This window comes from Pteropus alecto, unplaced genomic scaffold (assembly GCF_000325575.1).
Source record: "Pteropus alecto unplaced genomic scaffold, ASM32557v1 scaffold6, whole genome shotgun sequence".
In the NCBI taxonomy this organism is placed as follows: Eukaryota; Metazoa; Chordata; class Mammalia; order Chiroptera; family Pteropodidae; genus Pteropus; species Pteropus alecto.
The window spans coordinates 393206-415694 of record NW_006437738.1 but is presented as its reverse complement, the minus strand read 5'-3'; the positions used below and the strand labels follow the sequence as shown (position 1 = coordinate 415694).

The 22489-nt window shown below is 54.5% G+C and overlaps 1 protein-coding gene across 3 annotated transcripts; it reads right to left on the bottom strand.

The window, feature by feature from the left end:
- Positions 1–2059: 2059 nt before the first annotated feature.
- On the bottom strand, positions 2060–21882 carry CSNK1E (casein kinase 1 epsilon). Of its 3 annotated transcripts, XM_015591627.2 has the most exons (11): positions 21757–21880; positions 13704–13814; positions 13424–13572; positions 11962–12190; positions 11158–11328; positions 9530–9678; positions 6276–6336; positions 5286–5478; positions 5050–5189; positions 4238–4303; positions 2060–3284 (listed from the first exon to the last, which is right to left on the bottom strand). In XM_015591627.2, exons 1-10 carry the CDS (start codon positions 21830–21832, stop codon positions 4287–4289), a joined length of 1296 nt encoding a protein of 431 aa, XP_015447113.1. In that variant the 5' UTR covers positions 21833–21880; the 3' UTR covers positions 2060–3284; positions 4238–4286. The 3 variants fall into 3 exon arrangements, with proteins under 3 accessions (XP_015447113.1, XP_006914798.1, XP_015447114.1); XM_006914736.3 differs by lacking the exon at positions 6276–6336 and having other exon boundaries at positions 21757–21877; XM_015591628.2 differs by lacking the exons at positions 2060–3284; positions 4238–4303; positions 5050–5189; positions 5286–5478; positions 6276–6336 and adding exons at positions 8349–8748; positions 8847–8950 and having other exon boundaries at positions 21757–21882.
- Between the last annotated feature and the right edge of the window lie 607 nt (positions 21883–22489).

Here is a 22489-nt window from a genome sequence, read left to right as displayed (position 1 = left end):
TACAGCACAGGGAACATAGTCAATAATTTTACAATAACTATGGATGGTGTCAGATGGGTACTAGACTTATCAGTGATCACTTGGTAAGATATATAAATGTCTAATCACTATGTTGCACACCTGAAACTAATATAATATTGTATGTCAACTGTAATTTAAAAAAAATTTTTTTTAAGTATATGGTTACCACTATTGAGCATTCATGGGGCTGTGGAGCCAGGCAGTCTTCTCTGAGCCCGTGTCCTCATCTATAAAACAGATATCGTAATACATCTACCTTATAGGGTTGTTCTAAGCAGAGGGTTGGGAACAAGGCCAGGCACAGTGAGCTCTCAATGAATTCAGCCTACAACCCCCTAAAGCAGGTATCACCACCCCTACTTTACAGAGGAGATACCTGAGCTCCAGTCCATGCCCAAGGTCATAGGGGCTGAGCTGGCCCTCGGGACTCCAGCCCTGTGCTCCCCATTCCTCACCCCTGCACTCCGCTCCACTCTGCCCGACATCTGGCACCCCTGGCACCCACACAAACCCAGCCAATGTTTGTTCACTGCATCTATGAAAATGACTCACCAGGTGCCATGGTTGCCCCTCTCTAATCTAAGCAAAATTTCCTGGCGCTTGTTTGGCAGATTTATTAAAAATAAACCAATTGCATGGTTGACGTGTCCTGGTCACCCCTTGGCCTCAGCTTAAATGTCACTTCCTCAGAGGCTGTCAGCCACCACCCCCTCCCATATACATTAGCTCCCCGAATAAGAAACACAGGAAGAAGCCAGAACCAGTGCGGATGGTGGGTGGGAACCGTGGAGATGAGAGCTGGCAGCGATTCCAACTTTTTCATATATGTAATCTCCGAAAAATAAAATGAAACCGAAAAGGCGGGGGACACTCACTCATCCTTAAAAGCAATGCAAACCACAGAGAGAAGAATTATATTGTTACTTCTGGGCACTGTACTCTGATAGTACATGCTTAGTGAGATATATTCTAAAGACAAAAAATAATAATAACCCTTAGAAATTCTTTACTTCACAGGTTTACTTTTAGTAGTAATACTAAAATTGTAATTTTGAAACTTACTGCAGGACACAGCAAATAAGTAAACACGTTAGTGTTATTAGGAACTAAGATTTTTACTACAAAAGATAGATTTTTAAGGATTAGCCCATAGTTAGTCGGTGACTTCTCACTTGATCTCGAAGGGGCTCGGGATCAAACTCTATGGTCACCCCACACTAGGAAGGTCTCCCTGAGACTCACTGCCTACAGTTCAGGGTCCTCTGGGATTTCTTAACTTTGAGTGAACACCCTCGTCTCTGACGGTTATGAATAAGGACCTGCCTTTGCCTGGCCCTCACATGGAGGGCCAGCAGGAGACCCTTTACCAGGGCTGAGCCAGGCTGTGGGGGCACAGGGTTTTCAAATGCCAGCATTAACCACAGGGATTTTGAGCTATGTCTAGCGCTTTGAAATGCCCCAGCTGAACCTCTCAGAGGCCTCCACCACCTCCCCAGGCTAATGAGAAGTAGGAAAGGAAACCCTGTTGGAGACATGCAGGCTGATAAACTCTTATAAGTTGGTGAGACAAAGGTGGGCCGAGCTGAGGGCAGACCCTTTCTCAAGGCTTGGCTGAAGGAACTGCCCAGGGTCACCTGTGGCACAGTCACCACTGGAACCCAACTCCAGTGCTCCTTGGTCAACGATGGGGTTCAAATCCTGGTCCTGCCACCAGAGCTGTGACCTTGGGCAAGCTATTTTACCTCTGTACGGTTTCCCACCCTGAAAGCAGAAAGATGAATGGTCCTAACTCAGAGCTCTTATGTGGATAAGACAAGCGTTGTGAAGAACATTTGGAACCTTCCTATTCTGCGTGGTCCTGGGCTGCGGCAGCCCCTGGAGCTCATTAGGATGCAGACGACTCTCTGGCCCCAGCCCAACCCTCCTGGCTCAGAATCTGCCCCAGCTGATTTGCAGTTTCTGAAGCACTGGCTCAATCCCCAAACTGGCTCCCAGGTCTGCTGGGGACAAAACCCCAGGGCAAAGAGGTGGACTGAAGGCTGCCCATGTCACTTTATTCTTTTCTACTTTATTACTTCAAATTAACAACCACGATAAAGCTCAAAAAAGTCCAATATTTACACAGGAAAAAAGTACAAAATTCCCCCCAAAGTTCTTCAGTATTTTTTTTCAATTTTTTTAAATTACAAAGTAATAAAAAGCTTTGCTCTTTAATTAAAAAAAAAAAAGAAAGAAAATAGGGGAAACAGAGGTAAATAAATTAGGAAATACACACACAGAGAAAACAAACAAAAATAAAGTAAAAACAGGTGTTAACCGGGAGGGATGGATAAATGTGGTACCCAGCCCTGACCCAGGCTCCTCAGAGAGGCGGGATGCAGGGAGGGGCGGCCCCAGGGGAGAGTCAGGACCAGGGAATTCATTTATAACCCAGGAGCCCGATGCTTTCTGGGAGTAGTATGCACGGATTCTGCCCTAAGACCAGGATAGGGGGACAGAGCTGCCACAGGCTGACGACAGTCTGAGGGGTCGATGGTGGCAAGGACCCTCTGTGCCCTTCTTGAGGAACATGGAGGTCACTGTTCACCCCATGTCCTTGTCGGGGATAAGAACAGAGGTTCAGCCTGGCAGATGGCGCCGGTCCCTGCTGTCCTGGGATACAGGCCACATACATACACACACGCACGCACACAAGGAATCTCGGCCCCCATCACCTCGCCACCCACTCCTTAAGGTCTCTGTGAAAAGGCAAGAGGGACCCAAACGCTCAGGGGGACACTAGAAAAAGCCCACGCAGAAAGTCGGCCACCTTCATTTCAGGGGGTTGGGGGCTGTGCGTGTCTCCTGTGGTTCTGAGGCTCCAGAACCTGGTGGGACCTGCCTCCAACCAACCAGACCATCAAGCCATTCCCCGAGCTGCTCAAGCCACCTCCTGATGGCACCGGAGGACCCTCGAGGCTGAGATGTTCCCCTCCCAGCCAGTGTCAGCGTCAGCTGGGTCAGGGCCTCGGCGTCTGGCACATGGAGCCCCACGTCTGGGGAGCCTTTGGCAGCCTGAAGGTTGTGGGCAGCAGGAAACGCAAAGGGACAATAATCCTCGGTGCTGAGGGCATCCCATCTTCTTGCAGTTGGAAAAAAATAAAAATCAAAGAAACAAAATCCATCGTCGGTTTTGTGCTGGGTTTTTTTCTCTTTTTTGTTCTTTTGAGTGGTTTTCTTCCCCATCTTCTTGTTGATTTTTAAAAGAAAATACAGTGAAGACACTAAAAACGGGAGAAAGACAGATTAGGGGCACATCTGCCTCTGGCCACCCATCTGCCAGACCCCCTTCGGCTCCTGTCTTCTTGTCCCCAAGCCTTTGAGCTGGTCCCCCTCCGGGGCACGCAGGTGCTCCATTCTCACAGGAAGGACACAATCTCTCTCCCTCCTCTGTCCTCTTGGTAAGCAGCCACCACAGTCACACATCTGCCATGGACGGGCTGGTTTCCGGGCCTGAGGTCTGATGAAGGGCAGCTGGGCTTTATGTCCCTCCTCTATCTGTGCAAGGAATTTCTGCTGGTGCGAGGCCTGTCATGGGCATACGTTCCCAGGGAGCTCAGACTTTCCCCTACACGCCTCCAAAGAACACCCTGCCACCTCCCCTTCCCTAAGCCGGCCCTAGAGTGGAGAGCCGCTATACGCCATTTCAAGGCCTTCTGTAGCCATGGAAGTCCCATGAGGCTCGTGCTAGCCAAGGGCCTCTCCTAGACTTTGGAGGCCAAGGGCCCTCTTTGACACAGATAAACGCCTAAGCACGTGGCCCTGTTCTCAGTGCTTTGAATTAAGAGTTTAACAGCCCAGAGGCTGAGATAGAGCTGAAGTCCCAGGGAGGTCAGGGTGTGCCCTCCCCACCCAACCATCTGGGCTCAGTCTCTGCTAGAAACCAACTTTCCAGAAGATGTTAAGGCAAAGGGGTGTGGTATGGAGGACTGGCTGACGGACAGAGAGAGGTTTCCAGCAGAAATTAACAGTGTGGGCTAGGCCTGCTCAGAGGAGGCCCTGACCCTGAGTCGGGCAGGCTCCAACGTTTTATTAAACTCCCTTGAACATCTTCGTTCCAGGGTCCCTGGTACCATGGCCACACTCCGCATCCCTTTACGACACACACTGGACTCCTCCCGGAGCACAGGTGTCTCTAGACCTGGCTGGGCTGCGTCGGCAGTGGGCACCAACTCACCTAAGCAAATACTGGTCCAACGGTGGCTCCTTCTCACTTCCCAAGGTGGTCAAACGGCACGCTCGTCTTCGAGAGGGAAGGCAGAGACATGGGGAGAGGCATAAGCTGCCAGCAGTAGCAGCGTGGCAAGGTCCTCCCCACTGGGGAGCTCCACCCCACCCCTACTGAGGCCCTTGAGCCAAAGGAAGGGCTGTGTGATCTAGTGACCCTAGGATGTAGATAAGAACAGTGCCCAGGCAGGCAAAGCAGTTGTTCCAGGCCACACGCGAGTCTGGCCAAGGGATGCCCAGCTCCCAGCCCGTCCTGCTGAGGCTTCTCCACCACAGGCAGGACCACAGTAGGTCTCCTGCCCGCCTCTGCCAGCACGCCTTCTTTGGTCAACCACCGATTCCCCCACTCCCATTGTTCCGAGTCCAAACATGGCCCGTAAGTGAGGCCACTGACAGGATCTGCCCACCCCTCTATCCTGTGCTGACCGGGACCTGCGGGTGCTTACTGATGGCAGGAACCATGAGCCTCCCATGGGAGCTCCCTGCGGCCCACGCAGGCTGGGCCCCTGGCAGTGAGGGCCAGATCCCAGCTCTACCACTCGTTTGGGTCAGTTACTTCTGACTGTGCTCTGCAGGGCTAATCAGACCTCAGATTAAATGAGACCAAGTCTCCACTCAACAAAAAGAGCTTGCTCCAAGGTCATTAGAATCGGTGGACAGCAAAGTACAGAACCACCAGGCCTGACTCCGTGCCGGGGGTGGGGGAGGGGTGTCTCTGGCTCAGCTGTGAGGCGCGGAGGGGCTGGTGTGAGGGCAGCTCACCTGTGAGGCTGAAATCCGGGAGACCTCTTGCCGCCCAGTGAGGTCGGAGGACGAAACATTGGCGGGCGCTCCCCTGTGTAGCCTCATGCTCACCTTCCTCTCTCTGTCGACCCGTGAGATCGCTCTGGGAGAAGTATTGCCTGGAGGGTGAGGCAGGGGGAACCGCCCTCAGTGTCTGGGGCGTGGCCGCCCTGGCCCCCCTGGTCCCCAGATCACAGCCTGAGGTCCCCGCTCACCAGCTTGCTGGATGCGGGAGGCTGGAGTAGAAGCCACAGGCTCGGCAGCACTGCGTAGCCGGTTGGCAGTGGCCCCCGTGGGCGGGCCGGGGGGCAGGGCTCGGGTCGCGGACCCTCGGAGCTGCCCCATCCTCTCTTCGCGCTCGTGCTCTCGCCGCTCCCTGTCCACGTCCTCGGGGTTCCGGGCTGCACCCTAGGGGAGGCAAGATGAGACCTGGTTAGCCCTGTGAAGTTAGGGTGCTCCGGGGTCCAGCGCCCCTACAGGGCAGAACAGAGGGAAGAAAGCAAGGCAGGCATCTTGGGGACGAGGCATCGCAGAAACCCTCTGGTCCAACCTCCTTCCCACAAAGCAGACGCCTGTAGAGGCCTGGAAATGACCCACGATCACACAGTACAGAGAAACGAACTGCCCGAAGGGAGGAGGAAGCTGGATGTGAGAGGCAGAGGGCAGTCCCCCTGCCTCGGTCTCATGGGGCCAGTCGGGGCTGGGCGGGCTAATGCCCTAAGGATGACCAAGGGCACACCTTGTCCCTCCCAACCTGGGCCCCTTTGAACACAGGGAGCCCTCAGCACAAGGTTTCCCAGCAGAGCAGGTGTTCAGAGGCCCAGAGAGACTGACAAGGCTAGCCGAGGCCGGGCTTAGCCTTGAACCAGGCCTCCCAGCCAGGGGAGTTTTTCAAAGAGCTTTTCGTCCCCTGCCCCTGGACCTCGCAATGGCTCCGGCTGGTGCTGTGGGGGTCACCACCAGGAGGCCCAGGGGACCCACACATATGCTGCCTGCCTCAGGATGGGAGCACGGAGGAGCTGGCAAAGGAATGGGATAGAAGCCCCACTGAGGAAAAAAGATGCCCAGCAGGTAAGCTGGAGCAGAAGGGGTGCGTGAGCCCCTGGGGGCCCTGCCACCCAGCCACTGCCACCCCGAGTGCAAGAGGAAAGGGGAAAGGCCCAGAGAGAGGGGCACGGCATGGGAGCGGTGCCCAGCCGCATTACCTAGTTGGTCCTGGGGTCGTCCACAGGGAAGGGCAGGGGGCTGGCGTGAGGGGGGCCGCATCTGTGGAGAGAGCTGTGGGCTGAGTCGGGGCCTGTTCATGGGCCGCGGGGTGCGGTCTCCTGCAACCCCGAGTCTCTCCCGGAGGACTGGCTGAGAAGGCCCTACTGTCCTTGGGAAATAGGGGTGGGGTGGCCCTTGCCTTTAAGCAACTCTGGGAGGCAGTGGCTGCGGATCAGAATGATCCCTGAATTCCAGTGAGGAACCGAAGCCCAGAGAGGCCTCGTGACCTGCCTGGGGCCGCGTGACCTGCCACAGCTCTTGGCAGAGCTGGGATGTGAACTCAGGCCTCTGCCACCCAGTCCTACCCTGCCCTCTGTACACCTAGAGGACTTTGCAGAACATTCCAGAAATGAAAATCCCCAGCTTCCCACCCATAAGCCTGTTCAGGCAGGCAGGCAGGCCTGGGACCACCAGGGCTCTAACCCCTGACCTCCGATCCTCCCCCTACACGCCTGCCCACTCAGTCACAGGCTGGCAGAGAGCAACTCAGCTGGAACCATGCAAAGCCTGAGCCATCAGAGCTGCAGCACCCACTCGTGAAACCTCCTATGGACAGTAGGAACTCGTTCCCTGGGCGGAGAAACTGAGGCTCAGTGACGCCACGTGATGTGCTCAGAGGTGCCCCTGCCCTCTGCGACCCCAGAGGGCTCAGGCCGAGGCTAGCCCGGAGACAGAGGGGGAGCTACTCTCCATGTTTCCATCCAACCCAAGTGACGCCTCAAGAAATGCACACCAGGGAGATCTCTTGGCTTTTATTTATCCACAAGAAAACACAAAGGCCGATGTCTAAGCCATACCAGCATCCACCCGTGCAGTGTGGACCCCTGTCCTTGGCTGTGCTGAGTTTCTTCCTGGCTGGCCGGTTGGGCCTCGGAACGGCGGCTCTGTGTGCTGGGAGCAGAGTCGCGGGCTCCAAGCATCCATAGATTCCAGGGCCCTGATACTGAATGCTACAAGGTGGCCACTCCAAGGAGGAAGCTCTCGGTCAAGGGTGGGATCCTTCCTACGGAACAGTCTGCAGCCCATGGTGCCCAGCATGGTGTCCAGTCTGCTGGCAGGTGCTGGTTAGGGCTTCCTGCAGCGTGGTGTGGTATGGGAAGGTCCTGGTTTCAAGGTGAAAGATGTGGAAGGTCCCCATCGTGGGTCTGCAGATGCTTCTGCTAGGGGGTAGGTGAGCTCACCACGGTGGTGACGAGATCAAAGGTGCCCACTTATCCAGTCCGATGGCCTTGAAGTCAGAGGTCGGTGTAGGATGAAGCTGTTGGTGCCGTTGCTCGTCTTCAGACCCCAGGGCCTGCTTCACAGGGGACCCCAGGAAGGGGTCAGAGTCCCAGCAATGGGTGGGGAGGGTGTTCCTGGCTTGGCCTGAGACAGGATCTTGTCAGCCAGATGGTCCAACGAGAGGTTCTGTAAGGAGCCATCAACGTAGCACCGTCCCACAGAACTTTCTTTGGTGATGGACAAGTTCACACCTGCCTCGCCGGATATGGAAGCCGCTGGCAGCCACTTGTGGCTCCTGAGAACTTGAAATGTGGTGAGTGCGACTGAGGATCTACATTTCCAGCTCCGATCAATTTTAACTAAAAATTGGCCACATGTAGCCTGTGGCTGCCATGCTGAATGGCACAGGCCTGGACAAGTGAAACCAGTTCTTGGAGCTGTGCTGAGTGAGAGAAGGGCCAAGCCCATCCCAGAACCAGACTCTGGAATGACTTTCTACACAGACGGTCGATTGCCCACCCTCCCTGAGTGATGTCCTGTGGCGAGGACGCCTGGCCCTGGGCCCTGACTGCCCATCTCCCAGCCCCACCCCTTAGGTCCCTCGGCCTGTCAGGTCTCTGCCTGAATTCTGGCCCACTTAGGAAGCAGTACCAGGCTGCCGTCTGAGACCCAGAAAGAGGAGAGGCACGAGACCACACGTCGCTCCCAGCATTCGGGAGAACAAGGCCTCGGTCCGAAGCATTGCCACAGCGGGCCAAGGGCACCGCGACGAAAGGAGAGGCACACCGGAATGAGGCGCGGCACAGGTGGGAGACGTTTAATAAGTTCAGGTTCAATACAGAGGCCGCCGCCGGGGTCTGGCTGAAGCTACTCCCGGTGCCCAATCCCAGGCTCCTCTAGGGCAGTGAACATCACTCCTCCTTCCGGCTCTGTTCATCGGCAGCTGCTCCATCCTCAAAAATCTCGTGGCAGGGCTTTCTCTGCCATGCCCTCTCCACTGACCCCCACCACGCCAAGAGACACCTCCTCAGGCCTGGCCCCGATGGGCTCAGGCACACCTGGCGCTTTCAGAACTGGGGCCCTGGAATCCAGACCACAGGCCAGTAGTTTTGAGGGGGCAGCTCCTCCACCTCCTCCACTTCCTCCATCAGCCTACCTGGAGGGCCCTGGGTGCCCAGGGGCGCCGGGCACCTGGAAGGGACACAGAAAGCACAGTAGAGGCTCAGCCTCTTGTGCTCACCTGGTCAAGTGGTAAATCTTGGAAAGACCAGGCCTTGGAGGGTCCTTACCAGCAGGTGAGTGAGTACGTGGGCCCAGCAGAGGGACAGAGGTGGGGGCGGGGCCGTGCAATAGCTTCACTGTCACAGGGCTGAGCCTGGCTCGAAGAAGCCCCCTTTTCCAGAAGAGACGTGAGACAAGTCATGCGATTTCAGATTCCAGAGCTCCAGGCACAGCTGACGACCGCTTCTCACCACCCCACCCCCGACTCTTAAAAGAGGGAGACAGAACCACCACCTAGCAAGGCCCAGGGTCCCAGGGCCAGGAAGAAAGACACCACACTGAATGGGTCCAGGCTGGCCAGAGGGGCCGCAGAGAAGGCAGCCACCTGGGACGTGCAGAACACCAGGAGGAGGAAGGTGTAGGCCACGAGCAAGACGGCAGGGGGACCTGCCAGAGCCAGCCACGCCCGGCTGCGGCCACCTAGGAGGGACCGGAGGCCCAGCCAGGTTCTCCTGGCTCTGGTGGGAGGTGGCGCCCTGCCTCGGCCCTGGCGGTACACACCGTCGGCATCGATGAGACAGCAGTGTGGGGAGCACAGGGGCTCTGGGACCCCAGTGAGGTCACTAGCACGGTCCAGCTCATAGCTCCCGTTTTTGGGGAGCCCCGCCCACCACAGGGTCACTTTGGCCTTGTGAGTCAGGGCCTTCCCTGTCCAGTCCCCCAAGCCCGCCTTGGCCTGCAGGTGACTCACGAATTTGAGCATGTTCCAGTCGAAGACGTAGTCGTAGGAGAAGCCCTGCCGGTGGAAGAGGTTGCGGAAGAGCTGGCGCAGGTACGAGTAGTCGGGCTTGTCGTCGAACCGCAGGGAGCGGCAGAAGTTGAGGTATGTTGAGAACTCAGCTGGTGGGAGTTACAGGGACAGAAGAAGCCACTGTGAGGCCCACACGCCCAGGGCCCTCAGCAGCCAGCACTGTCCTAACCTCCCACTGTCCCTACGGATACTTTCGATCTAAACGGGGGCAAGATGAAGACAGAACGGAACTACAGCCCTCCCTGTGCTGAAGAAACCCTAGCCTGACTATGGGCGGAGCCTCTGAAGACTCGTCGAGAACAAGTGAAGACCTGTGAACAAGGAACGAGCGTCCCGTTTCGGTAAGCCGGTGCTGCAAGACCCCAGCTCGCGGCAATTCACCTGCCCCTGTCAAACACTCTGGATCTGGAGGTCATGGAGATGGGCGATCGATTGCTATCATAAACTCAAAAGGACGGTTAAAAGCCCGATGGGAACTCTCAACATGACCTAAGCCACAGGAAGACTTTCATTTTCTTCTCTGAAAATCAGGAGCAAGAGAGGGAGGGACCTCATTAAGATAATAGACAACATATAACACACAGCTCCTCAAACCCTTGTAATTTCTTAAGTGATCAAAACATCTCTTGTTCCAATGTTTGGTCTTTGACCCCATCCCTGATGCAGGGCTTGTAAATTCTAAGTGGCAAGAGAACCAGGGCATCTTTTGTTCTAATGAGGTGACTCTGGATGGGCTCCTGGATGGGAGCTGGTCACCAGAAAGACCAAGCCATCATTAGAAGCTTGGAATTTCCAGCCCTGCCCCCAGCTGCCATAAAAATTCCCATAGTATTGAGTTTAGAGATCTTCCGGGTGGGTGAACATATCCACACCAGCAGGGTGACACACCCCAACTCCATGAGGACAGAAGTTCCTGCACTTGGGACCCTCCCAGATCTATGTCTCTCTTCATCTGGCTGTTAATCTGCATCATTTATAATATCTTTCGATAAACTGGTAAACGTGTTGCCCTGAGTTCCATGAATTAATCAAACCCAAGAAGAGGGTACTGGGAACCTCAGATTTATAGCTAATTGGTTAGAAGCACAGGTGGTAACCTGGATTTGCAGCTGACCTCTGAGGCGTGGTGGGAACAGTCTTGAGGGACTGAGCCTTAATCTGTGGGATCTGACACTATCTCCAGGTAACAGTGTCAGAATTGAGTTAAACAGCAGGACATCCAGCTGGTGTCACAGAAAACTGCTGGGTGGGGAGGAAAAAACCCCACACATTTGGTAACCAGAAGTGTCAGAAGTGGAGTATTTTGTGGGAGAGTAAAGGAGACTCAGGAGGACAGACTCGTTTTCCGAACACTCAGCCCCTGAGAGACGACACGGGAACGTGGGTCGGGGATACTGACTAGTTAACGACCAGGCCTCTCGCTGTGCCCAAGCAGTGACAGAGAACACAAAATTAACGTTCTGGTGTCAGGGGCAGTGTTATCTCGGAACAGATCCCGTGTGGCCTCATCTTCCCCTTAGAAAGGGCCTCAGGGGGCCCCAGGCTGACCACCTCCCCTGGCTACTCACAGGGGTAGCCTTTGCAGAGGACCTCGATGGGCGTCGACATCTTCTTCTCACTGATCCGCTCGTACTTCTGGCGCTTGGTGGCCGCTTTGAGGCCCTGCCAGGGCAGCGAGCCCAGGTTGAAGTACATGAGCACGTAGCCCAGACTCTCCAGGTCGTCTCGACGGCTTTGCTCTGCACGGAGGGTCAAGGACAAGGTGAGGAGCAGGGTTCACTTGAGCTCCTGGCCGATGAGGGCCAGGACCACCCTCTTCCAGGACACGCTTCTTGACTGAGGAGGAACAGCCCACCCTGTGTAGCCAGCACACCCCCTCCCCATCGCATGCTGGCTTGCTGCAACCACGTCACAAACAGGCACTGCATTTATTACTCCTACAGAGAAGGAGCCCGGGGTTGAGCTTTCTCAACCCAGTCTAGGCCTAGTTTTTCCAGTTCAGTATTCATTCATTTGATGGCTATGCAGTGGGCACGTGGTGCCTCCTTGCCTGGCCTACCTTGTGGACAGGGCACAAGCTGTAGCATCAGACAGCGCTGGGGTCAAATGCAGCTTTGGCACTTGCTGAATCACATGACCTTAAGCAACCTGTTACCCGTGAGCCTGTGTTTCCTACGCTATAATGATGGGGAATTTCCTGTCCCACTCTACAAGGCTGCTGTGGGGGTGAAGGCACTCAGCACGTCACAGCTCTTCTTTGAAGGGGAAGACCTGGCTTTGTGGCAAGTTGGGGGAACATCCAGGCTGCAGAAAGCCAGGGCCCTGGCCGACAGCCCACAGGCGCACTCTGCCCGCCGGCCTCGCTCACTCACCAATGCCCAGGTGGGTGTTGATGGAGGCGTAGCGTGCAGTGCCGGTCAAGTTCTTGTTTTCCCGGTAGGGAATGTGCTGGTGGGTGCGGGCATCCCGGTACTTCTTGGCCAGGCCGAAGTCGATGATGTACACCAGGTTGCCCTTCTTCCCCAGCCCCATGAGAAAGTTGTCGGGCTTGACATCCCGGTGTATGAAGTTCTTGGAGTGGATGTACTCAATGCGGCTGATCTGGGGAAGGGAGGACAGCAAGTCACTCAGGGAGTGTTCCATGTAGGGGCCTTCACCAAGCACTCTGGGCCCTGGACTGGGGGCTGTGGGCTTGGGCCGTAGAGATGGAAAACACATACAAGGTTCCTGCCCTGGGCAAGGGAGAAAGATCTGTCTGCAACTACGTAAGATGAGTTCAAAGGGCAGGTTGGGGAAGGCTTCCTGGAGGAAGTGACATTAGAGAGGCCCTCTGAAGAAGGAGTTTGCTGAGACTCAGGGAAGAGAGCAAGGTAGGAAAGCTAATGGCGAGATCTAGACATGAAACCCAGACAGGCATTGGGTGCCTGCAGAAGCCTCGCCTGCCTGGCTGTACACCTCAGGGGACTTGGGAAACAGAAATCAGAGAGGCATTTCAGAGGTGGTTCTGGCAGCCGGATGGGGGAGGGGAGAAGAGGGAGCACCAGGGAAGCCTGAATTCCACAAGGCTGACAGAGAACAAGCGCGAGAGACAGGATGTCAGGATGTGTCCTCTGGCTCCAAGTACAACAGAGTTGGGCATGTACGCAGGCCCTTCTTTAAACAATTTGGTGGGGGGGGGCACCTAAATTAACATATATGCACACGCTATGTCCTCTGGCAGGTCAGTCCCTCCCTGGCCTCAGGCTCCTTAAATCAAAGGGTTTGTTTGGCCTGGCTGAATATTTCCTAAACCTCTTCTGAGTCTCACACCCTATGAGAACTGACCCACCTTTGCGCACACACACTTAGCCTAAAACTGCAAGATGTCTGCAGACTTTTTGCAGGCCAGGCACAGACCCGAACCCCCGCATAACCAGATCTCCATGCACCATTCCAAGTCCAAAAGCCTATGCTTTTATATTTTGAAGTTCTCCTCTTTTGAGTTTACAAAGGGTTTGGAACCTAAGGACCGCTCATCAGCATCTGCTCTGGTCCACACACTGTGTGGCGTCCCACATGACCTCATGACAACCCAGCAGGTCTGGAGCTGGGCCTGGAAGTCTGCATTTACCCCCTTGCCATTTTACAGCTGATGATTAAGGTCCCCTGGTTCAGGAACCAGGCCTGACTTATGTCCCTTGTCACTGCCTCCTGCTCTGGCATCCTCCAGAGGCAGGAGGCAGGGCTGGTACCCTGTGCCCACGGGCACAAAAGGGCAGCAGAGGTCAGAAGGGAAGCGCCAAGGCCGGCAGGCCCCAGGGTCCCCCGGCCGGGGTGGGTCAGAGGAGTACTCACCATCTGGTCGGCCAGGAGCAGCACCGTCTTGAGGCTGAACTTGCGGGAGCAGAAGTTGAAGAGGTCTTCGAGGCTGGGCCCCAGCAGCTCCATGACCATGACGTTGTAGTCACCCTCGGCCCCGCACCACTTGATGGATGGGATTCCCACTGTGGGCCGGGAAACGGGGCTGTCAAAGGCTGTCTTTCCTGGCCCCGGAGCAGCCCCCGGAGCCCCCTCTCCCTCAGCACATGTCCTCGGGCTCCCCACCCCACCTGCCCGACCCCCTCCTGGCTCTCACCTCCCCCCTGCATCATCTTGTAGAACTTGCTCTCGATGTGCAGCTGGGGGTGCTTCGTTTTCACACACTCGAGCTTGATGGCAACTTCTTCACCAGAAGCAATGTTGGCACCTGCCAGGGGTGGGGGAAGCAAGGGACAGGGTCACCCTCAGCTGGGCCGGCAGCCCCAAGCCAGCACCAACTTGTGTCTGCATCTGAGAGGCTCGGTGCCCCTTGGGGGAGGCTGGAAAGGTGGCAGAGGGCTCAGCATTGTAGCCGAGGGAAGCAGAGGGGATTGTGGGGCACAGAGGTGCATCTGATCCAGCTCAGACAGCGAGAACTGGCGCACATACAAGGGGAAGGAAATGAGGAACTAGGGACAATTCAGAGAACCACAGGCTGGTGCAGCAAGAAGGCCGGATGCGAGGGGGGACGGCGCGGGGCCACAAAAGGCTCATGGGCCATGTAAGGGGAACCTTATCCTGCAGAGTGGGGGCCACCAAGCTGGAAAGATGAGGTCAGTGGGGTGTTGGATGTGGAGGAGAGATTGGGGCAGGGCAAGGCCCTGTCTCAGGAAGTCACAAGACTCAAATCCAAACTGCATCTTGCCTCAGTTTCCCCAGTTATAATAATGAGTGGGCCGAGTTGCAGGGCTGGGCGCTAGGCTGAGAGGGCATCTCCTTCTCAGGCCAGGCATGACTGTAGGTGCAGCTAACGAAAACAGTGTTGTCTTAGCACACAGATCAAACAGGAAGCCCAGAAGACAGGACGACTGGAAGAATTTAGAAAGGATAAAACCGGAACCTCAACGCAGAGGACAAGACGGGGCTGTGCAACAGATGTCCTGGGACAACTGGACAGCCGGCTGAGAAACGTCACCACGGCTCATGCCACACACAAAGAGAAATCGCAAATGGAGCAAAAGTTCGTATACAAAAGAAAAGGTGGGGTGTGAGGCGGCCCCAGCACCTGGAAACCGGGTTGGCATTTACTGATTAAGTCGAACACATGTGAACCCGTGACCGAGCGAGCCAGCTCCCAAGTATATGCTCTCAGACACATGTGAGCACCAGGAGGACATGACACGAATGGACACAGCAACGAGGACCCAAATGTCCAACAGCAGGGGAATGGCTAACTGGCGACGCAGTCGCAGAGACGAATGCCAGAGGGCAGTGACAAGGAGGGGATGACCGCTGCCAGCGACAGCCGGGGGGCCCCGGCATCTTAACCCCGAGGACGAGAGAGCAAGGAGCTGCACTGGTCAGAAGAGCCCAAACGTCCATCAGCAGACGAGTGCCTGTGCGCGTAGTGGGATATTATTAAGCCGCAAGAAGAGAATACGTGCTGATACATGGTGCGACGTCCATGAATCTTAAAAACATCATGCTAAGTGAATAACCCAGACACAAAAGGACAAAATGCTGTATGGTTCCGTTACACGGAATATTCAGAACAGGCAAATCCATAGAGAAAGACAGTAGGCCGGTGGCTGTCGGGGGCTTGGGGAAGGGGAAGTAGGGACTACACCTGTTTTAACAGGTACAGGGTTTTTTTCTGAGAGCGGGGAAGATAAAAATGTTTTGGTACCAGATAGTGATGGTGGTTGCCCAACACTGGGAACGTACTAAATGCCACTGAATAATGCACTTTAAAAATGGTTAATTTTATGTTATATGAATTCCACCTCAATTTCTTAAAAAAGAAGAGACGAGAGTGTAAGCACATTTCTCTGTCTCAACTTCAAAACATACAACACTGAAATACAAAGAGTTTAGGGATATAAATGTGATAAAACTCTTTAACTAAAGAGTAATTTAAAACATCAGGTAATGGTTACCTCTGTGACGGGGGAGCGGAGGACAGGATGGGGTGGGTGACCAGGGGCCTTTCAAGGTGACAGGCATGTCCTCCTCCAACTGGGTGGTATGAAGGGAGCCTGACGCATACTTTATATGTACCCTTTTGTATCTCTTCAACATTTAATAAAAATAATGAGATGTTTTTTAAAATAAAAACATTATGAAACATTAGAAGGGATATTTGTCTTTTAACTTTGGGGTATGCAAGGCTGTTTATCCCGGACTTCATATTCAGAAGCCACTAAAAAATAATGGCTTCATCACCTCCAAGAAAAGGAATCCCTTCTCCATGGCAAAAACACCAGAAACAAAGTCCTAAGAAAAACATACTGTAACTCTCCTCAGCGGCAAAGAGCTAATATCATTATTGCCAATATATAACGAGCTCCTATAAATTGGTAGGAAAAAGACAAAAACCTCAACAGCACTCCACAGAGAAAGAAATCATAAATACAAAAGTGGCTTACTCATATGAAAAGATGCCCAAGCTCCTTTTAAGAAAAATGCAAATTAAAATGATCCCGACAGACTGTTTTTCACCTATGATTGGCAAAAGCCCCAGCATAAGAATAACATGCGCGTCTGCCTCTCATGGGGCTGTGTGGCAGTGGGCACTCCTCCCTAGGTGGTCCGGCTGGGGGCGACCTGCCACCACACAGCTCCTACTCTGGAGTTTACTTGACACCCTTGCATGGTGCAAAACAGGGCCTGGACCAGGCAGTCCTCGGCAGGCTGTTTGCAATAGCAAAAGCCTGGAAACAACCCAAAAGTCCATCATTCTGGGGACTGGTTAAATAAAGAATGGCCCATCCATAAAACAGAATACAATGGAGAAAGAATGAGGAAGCCGCTCTGGGCAGAAGTAGAAAGATCTCAAAGATACAGGAAGTGAAAAAGCAAAGTAGAGAACACTAAGTATCTCTTTTCAGTTAAAAAAAAAAAAAAAAAAGAGGTGGAGAAATACTATGTATCTGTGTTTGGTCGTATCTACATAAAGAAACACTGAAAAGAAACACGAGAACCAGTAAGGGCTGGACCCATCTGGACTGGAGGGGAGGACATCTCACTGGATACCACGTTATGCGCTATCTTTTTTTCTTACACCTTTGTTGAGATGTAATTCACATACTGTATACAATTACTCCTTTAAAGGGTACAATTCAGTGGTGTTTAGCACATTCACGAGGTTGTGCAATCATCACCGCAATCAATTTTAGAAAGTTTTCATCATCCCCAAATACCCGTACCGTTAGTAGTCACTCTGCATCTTCCTCCAACCCCCCCAGCTCTAGGCAACCACTAATCTACTTTCTGTCTCTGGAGATGTGTCTGTTCTGGACATTTCATAGAAACTGAATCATACACTATGGGATCTTTTGTGACTGGCTTCTTCCACGTAACATGTTCTTGTGTTTTGGTTTTTGGTTTTGTGTGTTTTCGCTTTTGAGCCACATAAAATAAAATTTAAACTTAAAAAGTAGATTACTAAATCCAGTGAGCAATGGGAGGGAAAGTGCTTTACAGACTGTAAAGTGCTTCTGACACATCAACATCCCGGGGGAGAGCCACACACGTCCCCGGGAGACAGCGAGGACGTGGCACGGAGAGGAGCTGGGGCTAACTGAATGCAGTCCGCTGGCCGTGCCCCCTCTCCCCACCCACACGAGAGCAGGGTGCCACCTGATTCTGCCACCTCCTAACCAAGGGACCCAATCAAGTCAATTTACCCCTCTGAGTCCCAGGCACCCTATCTGTAAACCAGGGATGACAGTACCTAGCTCATTAGGGTGTTTGGAGGTGTCAACAGGCTTAGCAGTATGCCTGGCACACAGTGAGTGCCCAAGGAACATTAGGTTTGATGACAAGTACCAACCCCTGTGCTTCAGAGATGAGCTCGAGGTGTCCTGACAGTAAGCAGGTCAGTTGAAGGAAAGGAAGAAGGCATCAGTACATGGCGGGAAAGGTGAGCCTCCTTGGGGGGAGGCTGCAGGGGCTCCTGGGGCCCGAGCAGGACGGTGCCAGACAGCTGTGACAGCACATGCAAAGTCCCAATGAGAGCGGGGTACAGTGAACCCTGAGTGGTAGCTGAAGATCACAGTGGAGTTGGGGAGCAGGGGAGAGAGCGGAAGGGTCTCAGGTGCCGAGCGAGGACCCTGGCCTTCAGCTTGAGACTCGGGGGCCAGGAACAGATGCCGGATCACAGGGTTTCTCAGTCCCCGCCCTGCTGATGATGTATTGTGGGGTGGGGGGGGCTGTCCTGGGAGCTGCAGGGTGTTTAGCAGCATCCCTGACCTCTACCCACTGGCTGCCAGTAGTACTCCCCTTTCCTGAGCTAAAACATCAAAAGTGTCTCCAGACCTTGTCAAATGTCCCTTGTGGGACAAAATCCCCTCCTCTCCTTGTTGAGACCCATGATGAAAGGACTGGCGTGGACTAGAGGGGGACGGGGGGACCCAAGGCTGTTGCCACAGACAAGAGCTGATGGTGGCCCCCTGCCCAGGTGGGGCAGGGTCTTCCGCACTCACAATCAGCAGACGTGTGCAGGGAGGAGAAGGGCTGGGGAGAGAGCCCTTCCCGGAGATAAGGTGGAGGGCAGAGGAGCCCTTTACACCCCTGAACCCTTACGCCATCCTGCAAGGGCCGCTTTGTAGCTCTGTTCCACACATGTGAAAACCGAGACACCAAAGGTCAATGACTAAATGCCACAAAACTTCCCTGGGACAAGGACCCAAACTGTTAGGCAAAGTCTTCTGACCCCCACCAAATGCTGGACACCTGTCACAGCTGCCTCCCCTAATGGGTCCCACCAGACCCCTTGCTGCCTCCGAATTCTACCGGGAAGCTGCCAGCCTTTTCTCTGATCTCCCTTAATTCTCACAACTGCTGAGTGAGGCTCAGAAAGGTTGAGTAACTGGCCCGAGGTCACACAGAACTGGTTCGGGGAGAGCCAGGATTTGAAACCTAGCCCCCAAGCCTCTGCTTTTTTCCCTCTCTCTATTCCAATTCCCTGGCATCTCATTCATTCAAGCAACAGACACATACCGAGTCCTGGACCAGATGAAGCAGCTCTGCCTGGAGGAGCTCAGCTCACCTTCTGTGGGAGGAACCACGGCTCTCTGTGACTAAGTGAAAAGTGCCAGGGCAGGGGACGTAGAGGTGACCCATCACTTAGATACAGGGGTTCTATGTGGGGATGGGCCAGTCTGGAAAATAAACTTGGACACAGAGAAGGGCTTGGACCTGGCCAGCCCTAGAGGGTCTGGGACCTTGTGTAGTTCTAGGAGAGATGGATGACCAGCTGCACGTGGGGGCTGGACACCCACACAGACACATGGACACAATCAGGAACCTGGAGGTGGGAGATGAAGCACCCCTACAACCACCTCGTGGGGAGCACCATTTCCCCCCCATTTAGAACCAAGGACCAGAGATTAAGAGGTCTAGGCAGTTCCCAAGGACACGCAGCCAGTGGCTGGCAGAGTGGGCACAGGCTTGGCCACTCTAGACTCTGTGCAGGCCATCTGAGGCCCGAACAAAGCTGGCCCTGCTCTCCTGGTGTCCCCTTATGATGCCACCAGGAGGGAGAGGAGGCCCGAAGAGGAGCTGTGGGCCTCGAAGCCACATCCACGCTGGGCTTTCAGTTGATCTTGGAAAGCAGGGCCTGGAGACTGCACCCAGCCCCACCTGCAGAGGCCATCTGGAGTCGGGCCCTGGCACTGGCACCAGCGACAAGAATATAGCCAGAGCTTTGAACAAAGGGAGCCAAGCAGGGCCAGCCAGGGAGGCCATACAATCACCACCATCCCCACGCCAGCAAGACATGGGCCTAGGAAGAAGCTGGCAGGACACTGAGTCGGGCCAGGGCCCCCAAGGCCCACATACCCAGCAAAGGCTGGACAGCCAGAGGAGAATGGGCTCCCTCCCTCCACTCAAGCCCCAAAAGACCCAGATCCTTTGACAGTAGCGAATCCCAGCTAAGAGGGAGGGTTGAGGGGGACACAGTATAAAAGCACTACTAGCGGGCCAAGCGTGTGGGGTTTTGCACGCTGTGATCCAATTGTTTCTCACCTTGGAGTCTCCACGCCCCCATTTTACAGATGAGCAAGCCAAGGCCAGCGAATCAAGGGCACACCAAACCCTGGCAGAACCTACTCCAGAGCCTGTATGGGAGGAGTAAATCTGGCCCTAATTTCTAAAATGAATTAGATGACTACTTGATAAACAAGAAGTCCTGCGCCCAGGGAGTTCCGGCCACATGGACCAGGGACACTGACTTTCTGAGTGACCTTGGGTTGCCCCTCCCCATCTATGGGCCTCAGTTTCCCTTCTGCAAAGAGAAGGCCCTGGACTGGGTGCTGTCTAGGAGCCGGTGTGTGTCTGTGCCCCAAATTGCCTCTCCATGCCCTCTGCCCTCAAGCAGGTGGCTCGAGGCTTCAGTCTTGAGTCCAGGAGCCTCCATAAGAGGGTCCTTTACACTCACCCCAATTTCACAAACAGTAAGGAGATGGGTACCCCATTTCATCGAGGCTGAGAGAGAGAAAGTGACTTATCCCAGGTCTTACAGCAGATGAGAAGGAGACTGGAGACCGGAACCTGGACCTGTCCCCAATCTCAACCTCCTTCTATCCTGCCCTAAATGAGGCCACTTCGTATGCCTTTGCACGTGACAGCCCCCATTTCCTCGTTCGTATTTTGAGAGGCCTTCACTAAACACCCACTCCGGGCAAGCCACATGCTGGAAGAGAAGGTGGACGCAACCCAAGGCCTGTGCACCCCGAAGGAGCTGGGAGTCAGAGAAAACCTTGCAGGCAGCGCCAAGCTGCACCGTTCCTCACTTCTGCTCTGAGCTCCAGCGGTGTTTACAGAGGAAGATGAGCTACTAGGCGCTCAGCAATGAACTGCACATCCGGCTGGCACTTTACAGTTCACAATGCTTACTCATGTCATTCGTGCCTCACGACAGCCCTAGGTCAGCCAGGCATCATCACACAAACCTTCTAGATGGGAACACTGATGTCTCTCTGATGTCTACTTCCCACGTTCTGTCTTCTACAGTCTCTCATACAGAGGGCTGTCGGTATAAAAGCTGCTGCTTTTTCTAGCTTTCAAGAGAAACCCTAGGGGCCAAGTTGACCATGATGCTCCTGCTTCTTGATGTGTGAAGTGGGGATAGTATGGTACCATCTCTTGAAGCTGCTATGAGGGGAGACCATGTTCACATGCCCAGCACCGAGTATGTGCTCAGAGACTGTATGCAGCCCCTCTCTGTCCCCTCTGATGGGAGAAGGGGTGGCTCACTGACTAGCGGAGTTCATACCCAAAAGGGCAGAGACCCCTCCCCACAAAGTTCTGAATCAACGAGCACGGCACACCGACCTGTCGGTCTTCTCTGCCCAGAACAGAATTTATTTACTTTCCAAGGACACAGGGACAGGAGTGAGGATAGGCCCAGGGGCTGGCCACCTTGCTCTAACAACTCCAACTGACCATTACCAACACAACATCTCCCCTGTGGACTAGCAAAGGAAGGGCTGTGACGCTGACTATGCCCTTTGGGCAGCTGAAAAAGTGGCATTTGAAGGCACAAGCCTCTTTATTCCTGGGGCAGGGGCAAGGACAGGAGCGAGATGTCCCTGATTTGTTTAAAATAACAAAATGAGAGCAAACTCATACTTTCAACAGGAAGCACATCCGGAGAGAGCTATCCTAAAAGCTAAGACCCCTGCTTCCCTGGAGGTTACTGGGGGAGCCTGCGTCATTCTGAAGCCTGCCTGGGCTAAATTCCAGGAGGCCAGACCACAGGAAGGGGGCCTAGCTGGAGCATGTAGTAGCCCAGACCTGTTTGTCCACCAGCATTTTTCTCCCAGGAGGCAAGAGACAAGGGGCTCCCCCAGCCTGGGCTTTCCCACGCTCAGCGGGAGTTGAGACCTACAGCATCTACAGCGAGAACCAGACCTAACTATTCTCCTCTGCCAGCCTGCGGCAAGCAGGAAGCCCCTGTGTGAGGAAGCCCTGAGCCTGCCTCACTCCAATCTGCAGCTTCTCCCTCCATCTGCGATGGCCCTAGGGACAAAATGACCAGAACATGCCACTACAGCTCCAGGGTCAACTTCTGACTTCAGAGCCTACAATCCTGGCATTTTTTCTCCTCTTTGTCCCGAAGGCTGTTCCAGGGGCTCCAGGACCACCGAGTTAGAGCCAGGGACACTTACCCAGGTAGATATCTCCAAAGGACCCACTCCCGATCTTCCGGCCCAGGCGGTACTTGTTCCCCACACGGAGCTCCATGGTTCACGCTGGCTGCAGAGGGAAGCAGAAACACTAGGGTCAGAGGAGCGGGGAAGGGAGGCGGGCCTGCTGGACCCCACCCCTCCCCCACCAAAGGCCAGGCAGAGCCGCCAGGAACTGGGAGACCCACATTATCCCTCCCACTGTCCAGAGAGAAATGCGGGCCTCGCTTTGCCTGAGGGCAATCAAGTGTCAGGTGGCCCGAGAGCCTCCACATGTGAGCAAGGCTGAGGCAGGCCGAAAACAGGTGTCAGCAGAGCCAGACAGAGGTGGAACTGGAGATGAGGCCCAGGAGGAAACTCTGGAGGACCCTCACTCAGGGACCCCCCAACAGGAGCCTCTCAGGAGCAGGCCGGTGCAGGCCGGTGACAATGGGGCAAGACCTTGAAAGGAAAATCAAGGACAAAGGAGGTGATGGGGAGCGGGACGCAGGAGCTGATCATCCTGGGGGTGCTACCATGGCAACCATCAGAAAGTTCCAACCTCCAGGGATGGGAGGACAAGTTGAACAGACGGTCCCTAAGGAGCTCCTCAACCCCTTTAAGACTCAGAAATTACAGGGTTGTCCTGGCTCCATCCCCAGCCCGGGCTTCTAGCGCCAAGAACTGGAGGCCAGGCGGCCACAGCCTGGCCTGGTCTTCCCAGTGGCCAGACCCT